Here is a 16,121-nt window from a genome sequence, read left to right on the forward strand (position 1 = left end):
GAGGGCTAATTTCTAAAATCTTTCTAAACCACAGCAAGATGCTTTCTTTTGGTCCCTGCACAAGTCCATATGTGTTTTTTCATAGTTTTGATGTCTTCACAATTATTTAATTATTAAATTCAATTATTAAATGTGGGAAATAGTAAAAATAAGAAAAACAGGGTAGGCGTGTCCAACCTTGTGACTGATAGTGTATGTATTATACCTTTCCGGTGAGTGGACAGTGTGCTGATTTGCATTGTGACCAGAGTGATTGTGGGTTTATATATTGGAAAGCTCAAAACATAAATCTGCAAATAAAATCAATTAAAAGTCCAGATTCTGATGTGATAGCAGAGACATTTTACTCAGAAAACTTGCATTTACTCAGCAATACAACGACATTACGACATGAGACATTTAGCTTTTATAGCACATTGAACAGGATGTGTAATTGCTGACATATAAACTGACATCATGTTGACTTTTATTAGAACTTTGCAGAATATAAAATCAATAGTACTGATATGAAATTTCAACAGTAGACATGGAACATTACGAAACACCAGTCTTTCATATGGTGGGTGGGGAAGTTATGCAAATCAGGCTGAGCATATTTTACCAAGAAATGTAACAAGCTGTGTTAGCATCAGTGAGCCTTTTGATATATTGGCGCCTTATGTGATTGCTCTAGCTACACTGACCCACACTGACACTCTTGGTCAGTGTGCTGGTCAGTGCTGGGTGGGTCAGGCTGCAGGTGTAGGTGCGTCCTGAGGTCCAGCGTCCAGCATTCAGTTTCAGGATGCTACTCTGGGAGAAGGTGCCGTCGGGCTGGCGCTGGGATGATCCAGTCTGGACCTCAGAACCCGCCACAGCGCTGCCGTCCTCAGCCCAGGACAGAGCAACACTGTCAGGGTGGAAGCCCCTCGCCATACAAACCACATTGACCTCTCCAGACTGGACAGACTGGGAGGGAGCCAGCAGGGCCAGCGATGGAGGAGATGCTGGATGATCAGAAATCACTAGAAAAATAGAAAATAGAAAAGGAACAAATGTTGGTGCCAAAAAGATTAAATTAGAGTCATAGACAAAAGTTTTTCTGCCCCCAGAGAAATTATGTTTTGATAATTTTCTAAAATTTTCATAAATTTCCCTTTTAGAGAACACACTTAAATTTGCCATTGTTGCTGCACATTTTAGTGCACATTTTTTTATTTCAATTTATTTTAATCACTAATTGAGCATCAAAATATTTCAATTAAATTAAAATATGTGTTCTTTTGTAACTTATTTCTCAAAACAACCAACCAAACATGGGTGCCCACACTTTTCTTATGACTGTATTTATGGTAGTGCGGTCATGTGAGGACAATGTTTGAAAGTGCCATGTAATTTTGAACTATTAGAGGAACTATTTTATCATTATTTTATTTATTTTTAGAAATAAATGATTGTCAAATTTTAAAAAGGAGAAAATATTTCAATTTTTTAATTATTTTAATTCATTCATGCCTATATGTGAAACTTTTCACTTCTTTTGGTGCATATGTCCAAGCTTGCCCGAGCACAAATCTAAAACATTTTTTTCTTTTTAAATCTGTGACACTCTGCAGCTACAATGTGTTTTTCTCGTGATGTATTATCAAATACATATATATAGATATACAAAAATATCTATTTGATAACAACAAAAGGGGGCCTTCAATGTATTACTTGTGTTTTCTTTTATGTTCCCCTTTTTTTCAAGTATTAACTTACTAAGCGTGAAGTAGAGTTCCAGATATTTATTTCAAAAGGCAAGATGAGGTTCCATGTCAGCCTATTTAAATTATATTAACAGGTTCTTTCTCTTAAGCAGAAAAAGGACAACATAAAAACAAATTATATAATAACAGACTAATAAATATGTACATAAATAAATAAATAATTGTATTATTCTTTGGAATATTGAAGTGGTATTCACATACATGCACTAAATCTCACATGTGGAAACAGAAAAGTTACTCAGAAAAGTTCTGGGTAATGGTTGTATGTAGATGTTTTCAATAAGATAAAATCAATTTTGCTGCAGATGTGTGTACAAAATCATTCCAAAATGATGTTTATGTTGTATAAGTTTCAAGTAATCTGCAGGAAGCTACAGAGCTGCAGATGACTCCATAAAAACCGAGAAAGATGTGTAGCTTTTTTATGAACTTACAATACAATTAGTAGCAATAGAGAATGCCTCATATTCAAAACATGGTGACAAAATCTCTGATCAAATAACTACTATATTGCTATAAACACATCACAGTTACTAACACACAAATTGCTATAGATATATAATTACATTTTTTTATTAACATAGCGCTGTTAAATTGTCAATAACTGATTGGCATTTTCATATTTTCTGAATTTATCTTTGAAAAAGCCTTGAATGTGATTGATTAAACACAGCAATTAAATATTAGAAAAGGCTTGACTTACCAACTTTCGTGCCTTGACCAAATGAAACATCTCCTCCTCACAGTCTTAGAAGGCAGTACAAAAACCTCAGTACATCAGGCTGTTGCTGCTGCTGAAACTGAGAGCTTCATGACTCTGGATTGTAGAATTCATGCCAGCTAAACCAGAGGAAATAAGATTCCACAGAAAGCTGGTGTTTCAGTCACTGGTCATTTGGTATAGAGCTCATATTTGGCAGAAGCCAGTGGTCAAACAGACGTATAGAGGCCCCAGTGAACATAGAGGGTTTTTGTATGAGGACCTCACTGGACTGCAGCACTGTGGAATGTTGGACAGTTCAAACAAGCACAGTAGTAGACGGCTTCATCTTCAGCTTCTATTCCATTGATGTTCAGATAATCCTGGTTGTTGGAGTCAGTGTAGGTGAACCTGCTGGGTAACCCAGAGGCTCTTTCATCATTTCGCAGCAGAAACTTTGGGACACCACCAGCTTTTTGTTGGTACCATGAAATGTAATATTCATCATCTTGTGCAGTGCAGAGTATCTTCACTGTGCTCTTCAGAGTCACTGACTTGGACTTCTCCTGGATCAGCTCATACGCTGCCAAACCTGATTGAAGTGAGTTTTAGTGAGTACAAAATGAATGCAATAACATGTGTTATTAGACAGTGTTATGTCAGGTATACAATATCTGCTAATATTAAAATATCTCAAAAGAGCAAATAGAGGTTAAAAGAAAGAATTCATTTTTACAAACGTTTAAAGAAAAAATAATGTTCTTACCTGACAGTGTGAGCAGAAGTCCAGCAACAGAGGCAGAGTTGAGGGTCATCATGGTCACCTCTGTCAAACAACAGTGAGAGTGGAGAGTGAGACATGGTGGCTTATAACAAGAGCGGGACAGGCGCAGGTCCTAAGTGGGTGGGAGGGGGAGAGAGACAAACAGAGAGAGAGTAAGAAAGAGAGAGAGAGAAAGAGAGAGAGAAGGAAAGAGAGAGCAAGAGAAAGAGAGCAAGAGAGAAAGAGAGAAGAGAAAACTATTATGCCCTTGTTAGCCTTAACAAGCCAATAGATGGTAATTAACTGCTTATTACTGCTTTATTAAGTAATAACTAGAGTGAATTGAGCATGTTTCAGATCTTTTTGATTTTTATTTCCACTTAAATTTGTGTGTTATACATCACAATCTTTAGCACAATTTTAGATCCATTGTTATGCCTTTTGTTAAGCCTTATCCAGCTGGTAAACTTATCAAGCCGATAACTACATCAATTCCATATACCATCCATATCTAAAAGAAACAAGTATCTCCTTTTTTATGTTTATTTTTTTATATCATTTGATGTAGAAAAGCACAGCAGCTGCTCTTTTTCATTGTGTGAAAATTTAATGATGAATGGACCAATAGAAATGCTCTAGAGCTGCTTGCAACAAAATCTCTTTCCATTAACTTACATTAAAAGTTTAAAAAAGTTGTTTACCATCTTCTTTAAAGTTACTATTTTGGAGATGCTTCTTTTTCTTTGGACAGCAATGATATATAAGATAATGGTTGTGATGTGTAAGATTATGATATTATTACAACACACAAATAATTCACTATAGTTACACTGTGCTAGTTTTGGGGATTTGGAGACCTCTCTGGTGGAAATGTGTAATTGCATGTATAGTATTGAAAAACATTTTGTAACGTGTTGTGCTTCGATCCCCTACCCTGATCGGATGAACCTGATGATTGCGAGTGAGTTGAAAGTGTATTAAAGATAAGAGTCAAAATGTAATGAAGGACATGTTGTTTGAGGATTTTTATGAATTATCTACTATTGTCATCAGATCAGATCAGATCAGTATAATGCTAAATTTTTAATTTGAGACTTAAACATCAAACCAGACCTTCTTTTTGAGTCTGTATGTTGACCAAAAAAATCCCACCAACTCTGACGCAATACCTCTGACTAGCTCTGAACTTTTGTATGTTTCCTGACTCAGTAATGCTACTTCTTTCGGTTTTTACAAAAACAACTTACATAGTGCAGCTTTAAAACTGTATAATAAGGAGTCAATAATACTGATAACAATAAATAAAGACATTAATAATACTGTACTCAGAAGCTAGATAACTACTTGCTTCTAGTTTGATAAGGCTTAAAGGGCAATTCCACCAATTCCTCTAAATTTTGACATAATTAAATGGTTAAAAAAGAGTGGTTGGTGTGAAATGCTCCGTTCTAGGGAAACTTAGTGTCTAAAACTCCCTCACAGAACACCCTTTACATGAAATGGTTATAAATGCATTGCCTGATGTCTGACATACTGTTTTACAATAGTTTTGGAAAAGTGCTGCCCTGAAAGATATATATTTTTAATACATTCATGGTGGATAAGTACATGCAGGCTACTACAAGGAAAAATTGTGGCCAAAAAAAGATACTTTTTGTTACCATCGTTTTACTTTTATCAACATTACAAGTGAAACCTTGAGACACGTGTAGGTTCAGTAGTGGTTTTGAGCAGTAAATAAAATGCTAAAATTAAGCAGAGATTTTGAAGAATGGGTGGAATTCCCCTGTATGAGTGTGTGTGTGTATGTGTGTGTGTGTGTGTGTGTGTGTGTGTGTGTGTGTGTATACGCACCTGCATGTGTCTACATTTGCGTGTGTGTTTCAGTTCCTCTTCCGTACTGAATCTCAGTGTTGTTTCTCTGTGTTGTTCAGGTCAAGCTCTCTGCACACCTGCACTGACCGGCAGCCTCAGACTCTGACACTCACACTGACCATCGAACATTTAGGGACACCTCACTTTTTAAAACCGCTTTAAAAAGGAGCATTCTTTCTTTATCGGTTTGCTACAGCTTAACATTAAATAGAAAACAGTAACACTCTTAAATGAAGAGGGTTCTTCAAGGGTTCTTTACTAAAAGGAACGGTTCTATATACGGCCATTTGTGTTGTATATGGTTCTATACGGCACCTAAAAGGGCTCTTCTGTTGTTTCTAGCTTGACATCATAAGAATAGCAGAACCCAAATACTGGTCAATATTTGTGTAAATGTAAATGTAAGTTCTCTCATAGTGTAGGTACTTACACTCCTCCTATTACAATCAGAAATGTCTTGATGGAAAAACAGCAGTTTATACACAAGTATGTTACACATGTGTAATTACATAAAAGAAAATATGCTGTTACAACTATCAACACACTCACACACACACATTTTCGAATGCGCTTATCCTTCTGGGTCACGGGAGGAGCTGGAACCTATCCCAGTGGTCATTGGGCGGAAGGCAGGAAACACCCTGGACAGGTCATCAGTCCATCTCAGGGCAGACAGACAGACGTGTACATTCACTCAAGCACTCACACCTAGGTGTAATTTAGTATGTCCAATTGGCCTGACTGCATGTCTTTGGACTGTGGGAGGAAACCCATGCAGACACGGGGAGAACAGGCAAACTCCACACAGGAAGGACCCCGGTCGCCCGGCCGGGGAATCGAACCCAGGCCCTTCTTGCTGTTTCAGTTTTAATTCAGTTTCTACTGAAATTGGTTTACTGGCATGAATTGCAATCAACAACTGTTGCTCAATAGCTTAATATTAAAAGTGGTAATAATCATCATCATCATCATCATCATCATCATCATAATAATAAAAACAAAAAATACAGACACATAGGACAGAAAATATATAGACACAAACATACATTATACAAAAAAGGTCATGTCACTAATATATATATATATATACCCATATATACACCCATTAGTAACATGTATGGACAATGGCTGACCACAAGAATAATAAAAAATAGTATATTTAAGATCAGTGAAGATGTTCTTAGCAAAGTTTTAAAGAGATTCCTAAAGTAAACATTTTACATGCATACAATAAATAAATAAAGAAAGAAATAAATAAAACTGATGGGTGGTGTACATACCCACTACGCTTAACAGAAAAGTAATGTGTGAACGTCTTAATATCCAGCTGTGAAATTTGTGCCATAACATTTCATCAGAATCCACAAAGGGGCTTTTATTTTGACAATGTCTGATTAATCATCAGATTTACAGAAATGTATACAGTATTTCAGCATTACACTCACTGTGAACTCACAATAAGTGTATTCAAATGCTCACATGCTATTTCAGCAACTTTGCATGAGCCGAACTCCAATCACAAGAATGAAACAGACCTCAGCATTAAGGCCGCTAAAGTGCAGCCTTTTATACCATTCTTAACCAGTAGGGGGCAGGATTGATTTACACATGACATCTAAGAAGTCCACCAGGTGGTGCTGTGAGCTCAATAAGAACAAAATGGAATTAAAATCTGCAGTTTCTGCAGACTTAAAGACATTTTGCCTTCTGAATGTGCAGAATAATCCATATATCTGGCAATAAATATACTGTAGAAGTCTATTTATTCACATTAGGATCAGAGGTGGAGGACAAAAATGGAAGGAATGGGAATGAAAGGGGTTCAAATGTTGAAGCTAATAAATCTCAGTTAACACACATATTGCTGGTCTTATCTTTCCCCCCCTTTTTCTTATTATTCCATTTTTTTAATGGCAAGTGAGGAGCATCAAGGATGATGACCCTCAGGATGGAGTAGCAGTGGTCCATAACGGTGATGTTTTGGTCCAGTTCTCCTCTATTTTTTTCTTCCAAATAACAGAAACCCAGCAGACAAAACCCAGCAATAAACCTGAAAATCCCACTTTTCACACATGCATTTCAAACACTGTGCCATTGTGTAATCAACACTGACCCATCAAGACCTTTCGTTTGAGGAAAGTAGCTTAAGTTTTCCTTCATCTGGACGGGTTAGGATTTGGAGAAACCCAAAGAAAGACGATCACATGCTCACCATGTGATTTGGGTCTGTTCTTCTACAACATGGCCTGATTTTTTCAGCTACAGTTGGTTTAAGACATGCCTAGAAGCTTGAAGACCATGAAGACCAAAGACACATCCATAATTTGAGCCAATGACTCAGAGACCCTCAGGGAATGAGAGCTGGTCTTTGCTTTGCTGACCACAGATGCAAAAGCACAACGTGAATGCTCCCTTTTGATGGAAGTCAGAATCAATATGCTAGTCACATTTTACCTATTTATTCTTTTTTATTGTTATTATATATTTTTTTCTACATTTTTGTCGTTATGTATCCTGTGTGTGTGTGTGTGTGTGTGTGTGTGTGTGTGTGTGTGTGCTGCATTGTTTCCCCAACATCCAATGAAATGAGCCCTGCCCCATTGTCGTCATCCAACATCGCCGATACAGCTCGCTGATTGGCTGCAGCTGCGGCTGCGGCAACTGTTTCACTCTCATGCTGCCATTCAAGAATATTCGGGGAGGGGCGTGGCCACGACTGATGAACACGCCTCCTTTATAAAACTTCGGCTTGCTGCACAAAAATTGATAGTGCAAGTAGTGGATGGAGTAAGAGTCTGCTGTCCTTTGAGCAACAAGTCAGCGCCCGATCTCAGCGCCTGTGCATCAAGTCCGCGCGCTGGTAGCGTGAAGGAGACCTGACCTGCCCCACTTGCATCATCAGCTCATAAGCGTGCAGGCGTGAAGACCTACATGTCTGTATACTGTCCTCAAGTCTACTGGTAAGACCCTTTCTGCAGTCCTGTTGTCAGTTATCATGGGCTGATAATGCGTAATATCTGGGGATGCGGTCCGCTCTGCTCGGACAGCGTCTGCGGTGGTCCGCGACTTGCAGCAACAAGAGGTCCTGACTAACTTCGCCTCAGTTTAAAACACTGTGGTGAAGCCAACTTCCTATTCGCCAGCTTCGTACTCGAATTTGCCCGTTCCACCTTAAATGGCGCATAACTGCTGCACCATTTAAGGTGGAACGGGAAGATTCGAGCAAGAAGCTGATGAGTAGGAAGCTGACTTCTGCCTCGCGTGGGGGGGTCTGTCCCGTTACACGCTGCTCACTGCGTTAAATGAACTGGTTGACTTTAGTTTGAACGTTGAAAAAACACAGAGAAGACCGAAGAATTGAAGTAAAATGAGTATTTTTGTTTAACGTAGCGTCGACGTTGGTTTGAAAGAAGCGGAACGTCGTTTTTCTTTTGACGAATTTTCCGTTTGTTTACCTCTTGTTACGCTTCTTTGACAGAACATCACGTTTGCGTTTACGTTTACTTCGTTCACTTCAACTGGACGTTGATTTCGTGGATGGAACGTCGCGTTAACGTTTCGTTCGTTAATTTGAATTTGACATCGCTCTTACGTTTTTATGTACATAAAACGTCGCTTTAGCATCTAAAATGTAATAAAACAAAGGTTTCGTTGACACTGTTGACACTTTGACACACACATTATTATGATTTATGCAGTTTATGATATTGCACGCTTCATGTAGAGTTGCGATGCACCAGGAAATTGTTGTTTTGGATAGCTATAAGTACACTCTTAAAAAGGATGGTTCTTCAAGGGTTCTTTAGTAAAGAGAATGTTCCTGCTTAGAACCATAGAGTCCAACATAGAACACTTCATGCTTAAATTGTTCTTTGCATGGTAAAATGGTTCTTCAGATTGATGGAGAATGTGTTGTATATGGTTCTACAAACTTAAAAAAATGGTTCTTCTAGGGTTCTTTAGTAAAGAAAATAGTTCTATATGGAACCATGAACACTCAAAGAACCCTTTGCATGACTACTGGGTTCTTTGCATCATGAAAGCCTTCTTCAAATGAATAGAGAACTATTTTATATGGTTCTATATAGATCCTCTTTGAAAAGGGTTCTTCTGTTGTCACAGGACTTGACATCGTAACAACAGAAAAACGCTTTTTGGTGCTGCATAGAACGCTTTTTAAAAAGGTTCTGTATAGAATCATGTATAGCACATTCTCCATCAATCTGAAGAACTATTTAACAACATACGCAAATAATCCTTTAATCATGCAAAAGGTTGTTTGAGTGTTCGTGGTTCTATGTAGCACCATGTTCTTTCCCAAAGAACCCTTACAGAACCATTATTAGTGTCCTTAACACCAAAAGGTGTTCTGGTATTGTTACGATGTCAAGCTTGTCACAGTAGACAAACCCTTTTTTGCTTCATAGAACCATTTTCAAGAAGATATACATATAGAGCACATTCTCCATCAATCAGAAGAACCATTTGACCATGCTAAGAATGACTGAAGCATGCAGATGGTTCTGTATAGAACTCATGGTTTTCAATAGAACCATTTCCTTTACTAAAGCATTTCCTTGCCCAGCTTTATAAGTGCATAATCCATATATTAGGCACAGTGTGTGACTCACAGCGGAATATGCATATGTATTAGGAGGCATAATTCTGTTTCCACTCCAATTCAGTGCTGCGGTCGATGTGAGTCACAAGACTGATACCTTTCTAGTCTGTATAAAAGGTCATGTTCCATAATGAAAGGAACCAATCTCGGCACTCTGTAAGATCCACAGTAATACACCGCAGTAGGTAGGGTTATCCTTAGATCGGTTAGATCGGGCCTCCTTTGCAGCAAGTGCAGACATTGACCTGCGTATCACACAAGCATCTTTCATTAAGAGCAAAGTAATTCTGGTTGTTTTGAACAGGGAAACTAGACTGCCTGCCTGCCTCCCTCATTAGCCTCCCGTTGGCCCTCTGACATCACCATTCCAGCCAATGCTAATCCTGCCTGGCTTAAAGGCAAAGCAGGTTTGCCCCACTGATGCAGCCTAGTAGTCTGGACTCGACATCATCTGACCTTTTTTTGTATTCAAAGCGAACGTGCCTCACATGACAGTGGAAAACTGTGGTGAAAAAAAAGCAGGGGCCTGTGGATTTAGTCTTTTTTAAGCTAGAGGAAAGAACCAGCCCACCTCAGAGGAAAATGGAGGAGTGTGCAGGCCTTCTTTTGCAGTGCAAGAAGTGCAGACTTTTTTTTTTTCTATTCTGAGAATGTATATGAAAACAACAGTTCACCATTGATGACCCTGCAGTAGCAATGTCAGCGTCGCTTTGTTGAATGTTTTTATATAATTACTTCAAAAACTGTTGTGTTCTGGGCAGGAAGTACGAGCCTAACCTCCTTAAGTGAACTTCAGATGTCTCTCTTTCTTTGTGCAGTTAACTGTTTCCCTGCAGTAGCTTGCAATAGCTGGTGGTTTTGTTTGCAGAGGCGCTTGATCTTCTCACGCAGCTCCTCTCTCAAAGCGCTTGTGTTGCTTCTCTAAATATAAAGCCATCCTAGCCACACAGCTCGTGCTTGTGGAAGCCTGGGTGATTCCGAGGGTGTTTGACCGACGCTAAGCCCGGGTAATTTTCCTCTATTCGCTTTGTTTACGGTGTTCAAGAAGGTACCAGCAGGTGCCACGTATCAAGCTTCTTGTTAGCAAGTCAGATTGAAAACAGTTTATGGCATTTAGAACTTCCCCCTTACTCATGAATGGAATCATTTGTGTGGGAAACAATGGGGCTAACTGTAAAGAGCATTTGAGGAAAAAAAAAAACAAAATGGCATTGGAGAACCAAGAAGGTTCAATTTCCACATGGTGACCAGGCTCAAACAAAGGATGGTTTCTGCTTAGCATGGTTTCAAAGTGATTTTGGTCAGTTTTTACCTTTACTTTAAACGTGTGTGATCAACCGAGAGATGATTAGTGGCTGAAGTTTTCTTCTGTAGTTGTGTGAGCTATAAGGCTAATGTGGCTAACGATTAATGGAAGCTTATAATCCATTAGCATTATGCAAAGTACATGCAGACTGTGTTAAATAGACTTTCTCATGGGGTTTCTGGCACTGTATAATGTACTGTTATCTATAAAAATGGACTACAATACTCAGTGTTAAATACAGTAGAAACAGCAATCTTGCAGCCACATGAGCAAGTCTTTGAGATTACTTCCACCAGTTTTTAAGAAATTTCTGCAAAATTAAATGATGGAAAAAGAGTGGTTTGATGTAAAATGCTCTTTTCTAGAGAACCTACACGATGGTGATGATTGGAACCAGACATCTGAAGAGTTTACTGCCTCTGAAAGTAACATCACTGAAATGTATTGCTTGAAAAGATTATGCATACGCTGCCTGAGGTCTGAAACATTGTTTTACGATAGTTTTGGGACAAAGTTTTGACCTAAAACCTATTTTTTTCATAGTGGAGAGGAACATGCAGGGCATCGTAAGGCAAAATGGTCCCCAAAGAAGGCTTCATTTTTCCATTTAAGTTCACTGGTGGTTTTGGATCGTAAATAAAATGGCTTTGTGGACGATGTGACTCCTGGTTCCCATCACCAGCACTGTAAAGAAATCTGAGTCAATAAGCTACAGTGGGCCATTTCATACCGAGCCACTCTGAATGACTTTATGACATGGTTTGCATCTCAACGAATGAATTGTGTGGAAATTTTGAAAAATCTGTGGAATTCCCCTTTAAGAACGTGAGGCAGGTATTGCTTATTTAGGCATGCAGCTTGCTAGTTGTTGAGCTATAAGCTCCATTTGCTTGTTAAATCAAACTTGAGCAAAGACATCAAACCTGTTTTTGGTGATCAGGTAGGTAAGAAGACTGTGTATTTGTTTTTTTTAGCCAAACTATCACTTTAAAGCTCTGAGCTTGTCTGCTTGAATCCTCTTCCGGACCCCCATCGGTATGCTCCACTGACCAAACTATGAGCAATGACTTCCCTCCGTTCCTTCTGACCCTTCACTGGGCTCCTGGCTCCGCTGTGGCGCCTGCGTCAGTGGTGCAGGTTCCGCCTGTGTTTCGCTTTGGCGAGAGCGGGTGCTGGGCGCCAGCTTCCGTTCCTCTGGCCACCGCGCTGACGGATCAGATTTACAGCCGGAGCAGATGGGAAACAATGCGAGTTATGCACGACCTAATACCTCATCGTGTACCAGGCCACCGGCTGCCGTGAGGATGAGTCCAGTGAGACTGTGTCAGCACCGGGGGATGCGGTGGGGAGGCTGGTGGGGGGGCTATGAGTCATGGGCCTTCATGCCAATTCACCTATAGTCTTATAGTCATCATAGTGTTGACTCAGTAGGTTTGGAATAGTCAGTAGGTGATGACTTGCACTTGCACTGTTTATGTTTTATTTATATTCAACATATGCATGTTGTTGCTGTAAGAAAACCTCATAGCTTCATTCGTGCTTTAAAAATGCCCACATAATTAAATTAAGATGTAAACAAAGTCATTCAGAGTGGTTTGATGTGAAATGCTTACTGAGTCAGAACTGTTCACAGTGGTGGTGATGGGAACCAGACGTCTGAAGAGTTTAGTGCCTCTAAAAGCTCCCTCACTGAAAGTTATTACATGAAATGGTTATGAAGATTCAGCCTGACATCTGAGACATTGTATTCCAAACGTTTTGTGAAAGTTTTATCCCAAAATAAAATACATTTTCCATATTACTTCAATCATGGTGGTACATGCAGGGTGTTCCCAAAATCTTTCAGATTTACCACTATTTCACTATTATCAACAATGCATTTGTAACTTCAGAAGAATAGCTTTAAAATAGGTGCATTTGTGTTGTAGACATTGGTTTCTATCACTACCACTGTAAAGAAATCTCAGTCTAAGTTTCTCTACACTGAATCATTTCATACCAAACCACTCTGAATGACTTTCTGTACATCTTAATGATTAAATTAAGCAGAATTTTGATAAAATGGTGAATTCCCCTTTGACTTTAAAGAAAAAGTCGGGGGAAAACAGATGAATTTTTAACGTAAGTTGATGTAATAAGACTTTGTTCCATTCTTTTGGCCCACACGTTATGAAATGTTCACACGATGTAAAGGGCAGCTAGTAGAAATGAAAGGCGATCTCAAACCTTCCGATTCTTTTGGAAGTCTTGTGTTCCAAGCAAAAGTTTCATAACGGTTCAGAACACACGTTCTCTGCGTCATCTCGTATAGGATTCAGTCAGAATGACTCGCACCTCTGCTGCTTCTGCACAATACTGGTTATGCGTTTTGTTCTGTATATTCTGTATATAATTGACTGCACACTGAAACTAACAGGACAGTAAAATTTAAAAACTGAGCATTTTCAGGTTTTGTCAAAACCACTTTAAAGTGGAAAGCATTTTTGAGTATGAGACACATTTATTGTTCACGTTTTGACATTAAGAACCTTTTGCAGCCTCGATCCTGAATGAATACATGACTAAGCAGGCTAAGCTTATTTGAAGAGATTACTTTTGCTGATGTTTGTAAATTGTGACTGCTGTATGTAAATGACCTCGGTTCTGATTGGTTGTTCTGTATTTTGCCTCATTGCAAGAAGCAGCCCGGGCTGAAACACTCCTTATAACTTCAATGTAAATGGGAGGGGCTGAATTGCTCTAGGCTGAATAGGTAAATTTGTTGGTTGACATACATAAAAGCAATGAAATCACAACTGAGTACAGACTGAGGAGTGAATGGCACCTTTTTAAACCTTTATCAGTGTTTACATACTGCAATAAACTCTTTTTACTTAAAAGTGAGGATGATATGGGCCATTTAATACTGATGATATCCACAGCATGCACGGAAAAGTATATTAAGATGGCCATAAAAATCTGTTTGTGCAGCCGTAGTGCATTTATTATTTAAATATTGTAATGATATGTTGTTATTGTTAGTAGAAAATATCGCAATAGAGCCTTTGTGTTCATATTGCCCACCCCTGGTTGGTACCAGACCACCAAAGCTTCCATCTACCACCGGGGGCTGCCTGTCTCGGTGGCTGTAATAGTACGTAATTAATCAAAATAGCGATGAATATTGTCATATTATCCACTCATGCTCGTTAACAAACTTGTCACAATAGCCAGAAACTGGACTGCAAAGGAGGCAAAGTTTATGCTCTGATCTTTAAAAGACGGCGGTGGGACGGACGTCCAGCTTACGTGTCTCAGAACACGACGTCTTCCTCTCGGCCTTCTTTAATAAGGACATGTGAAGGACGTTTTCCTGAGTCTGACATCATTTTAAAGTAATTAAAAACACAAGCACTGCTCACTGCTGCTCATCTCACTCTGACTGGACTCACGTGATGCTCATTGTCATGGTGATGTCTACACTCAGTGGTTCTCTACACGTGCACATTTTGGATTGGATTACTTGTAGTGCACATGTAAACAGAGATTTTCCATCAGATTGTTGAGTAGATGGAGCACATAAACACCTCAGGCTTAATCTGTAATTGGAATGTAATCAATCGGATTGACAAAAATCTTTCCTTGTAAACACAGCCAGTGTGAGCTAATCAGTGTCTTGTAAGTGAAATTTTGGCCAGTTAAACCAGTTCTGATACTGAATGTTCATAAACGCCCTCTAATTGTATGTCAAGGGCATGAGACCAAAGAGAGACCATCTGTCAATCTCTCCATCTCGCCTCTAGAGTAACATACTTGATTTCTACGAGTCCGTTTTTCATTCTGTGAATGAAATTGTGTGAACTGAGTCAGATTTTCCTCGTTATTTATGATCAGACTTGATCTCAGTAGCTGTTGATGAAAGCAAAGGCAGAAGATGGCATTAATACATCTTCACAGTGCAGCAGCAATTTAAAAGCCTTGCACATTAAAGAAACCCAGCGGAAAACTTTTGCTCAATCGTAGGAGACGCTGGCTCAGCCGGCGTTTTGGGTATCCGATCGAGCCTCCCACCTTTACGAATAATGACAGGCCCCAGTGCTCTCCTGTTTAGACGATGCAGAATGTTGAGGAAATTACAAGTGACTCACTGGAGAACAAAGACTTATTCCCGCAACATCCTGGGCTGTTTGGGTGTGAGTAATCCACTTGTGCTCTAGGCTGGATGCCCTGTGTTTCCTGTTAAAAAGTGAATGAAGAGATTTGTCTGCCAGGCTGGTCTGGGTTGGGCAGGTGGTGGTGGTGCATTACCTACTTAGGGCTTAAGAAAATTCGGTAGAAATGCATTAGTGCAATGTTTAGTGCAGCTCAGTGAACACGCTCCAGATGATGAGCTCAGGGATTATAATGCACTGGAACCCACTGGAGTCTTTTGTTTGGCACCATCGCTTGTCTGTTTTGGGGTGTTGGGGGTGGAAGGTGTACCTCACAGAAATGAAATGTGAGAGGTTGTAATCTGTTTAGGATGCATAGAAAGACTACTGCAGCCATCTAAAGCAGAGCTCTTTAATTAAGGTCCTGGAGGGTCAGTGTCCACTACAGTTCTTGGGTTTCTCTGTTCCAACAGGACAAGAGTTGGAGAGCACTGGTCTAAAGGCACACCGACCAAGCACCCCGAACACCACACAGCAGCTCAGCACATAGTACAACCATAGCATCAAACTCAAGCTCATTTTACACTCTACTCATGTAGATTTAATGGAATACAACTTTCAGTATTATTTAGTTAATATGACACATTTAGTATCAGCACTCTGGTGTGTTTGAGCTGAACGGTACGAGGTGAGAAGATAGGATATGATTAGTCAAATAACTTTCAACTTTCAGAGGTGAAAACAGATACAGGGCAGTGCGGTGGAGCTGTCGCCTCAAGAAGGGCCTGGGTTCAATTCCCCAGTCGGGCAACCAGGGAATCCTTTCTATGTGGAGTTTGTATGTTCTCCAATGTCTGCATGGGTTTTCTCCCAAAGTCTATAGACATGCAGTCAGGCTAATTGAAGATGCTAAGTTGCCTCTAGGTGTGAATGTGTGTGATTTTGGCCTTGATTTAATAAAGTACAGTAACAGTAAGA

At 39.5% G+C, this 16,121-nt stretch overlaps 2 protein-coding genes across 2 annotated transcripts in view; one reads left to right on the plus strand and one right to left on the minus strand.

The window, feature by feature from the left end:
- Window positions 1–302: 302 nt before the first annotated feature.
- Window positions 303–5,215, minus strand: LOC118811109 (immunoglobulin lambda-1 light chain-like). The gene is made up of 5 exons (XM_036575318.1): window positions 5,164–5,215; window positions 3,215–3,274; window positions 2,774–3,040; window positions 2,452–2,463; window positions 303–1,004 (listed from the first exon to the last, which is right to left on the minus strand). Exons 1-5 carry the CDS (start codon window positions 5,213–5,215, stop codon window positions 670–672), a joined length of 726 nt encoding a protein of 241 aa, XP_036431211.1. The 3' UTR covers window positions 303–669.
- A 2,642-nt stretch (window positions 5,216–7,857) lies between these two features.
- Window positions 7,858–16,121, plus strand: part of lbh (LBH regulator of WNT signaling pathway) — a 29,469-nt gene continuing 21,205 nt past the window's right edge. Inside the window, exon 1 of the mRNA XM_036575154.1 lies at window positions 7,858–8,046. Coding sequence (XP_036431047.1) covers window positions 8,018–8,046 — 29 coding nt within the window. The 5' untranslated portion in view covers window positions 7,858–8,017. The remainder of the gene's footprint in view (window positions 8,047–16,121) is intronic.

The sequence above is a fragment of the Colossoma macropomum genome, unplaced genomic scaffold (genome assembly GCF_904425465.1).
Source record: "Colossoma macropomum unplaced genomic scaffold, Colossoma_macropomum, whole genome shotgun sequence".
Classification (NCBI taxonomy): domain Eukaryota; kingdom Metazoa; phylum Chordata; class Actinopteri; order Characiformes; family Serrasalmidae; genus Colossoma; species Colossoma macropomum.

Coding starts and splice junctions, on each gene's coding strand:
- LOC118811109 (XM_036575318.1), bottom strand. CDS start 5,215: ATGTTCGATGGTCAGTGTGAGTGTCAGAGTCTGAGGCTGCCGGTCAGT. Junction 3,275..5,163: donor GAGGCTGCCGGTCAGTGCAG/GTGTGCAGAGAG, acceptor GTTGTTTGACAG/AGGTGACCATGATGACCCTC. Junction 3,041..3,214: donor ACTTCTGCTCACACTGTCAG/GTAAGAACATTA, acceptor CACTTCAATCAG/GTTTGGCAGCGTATGAGCTG.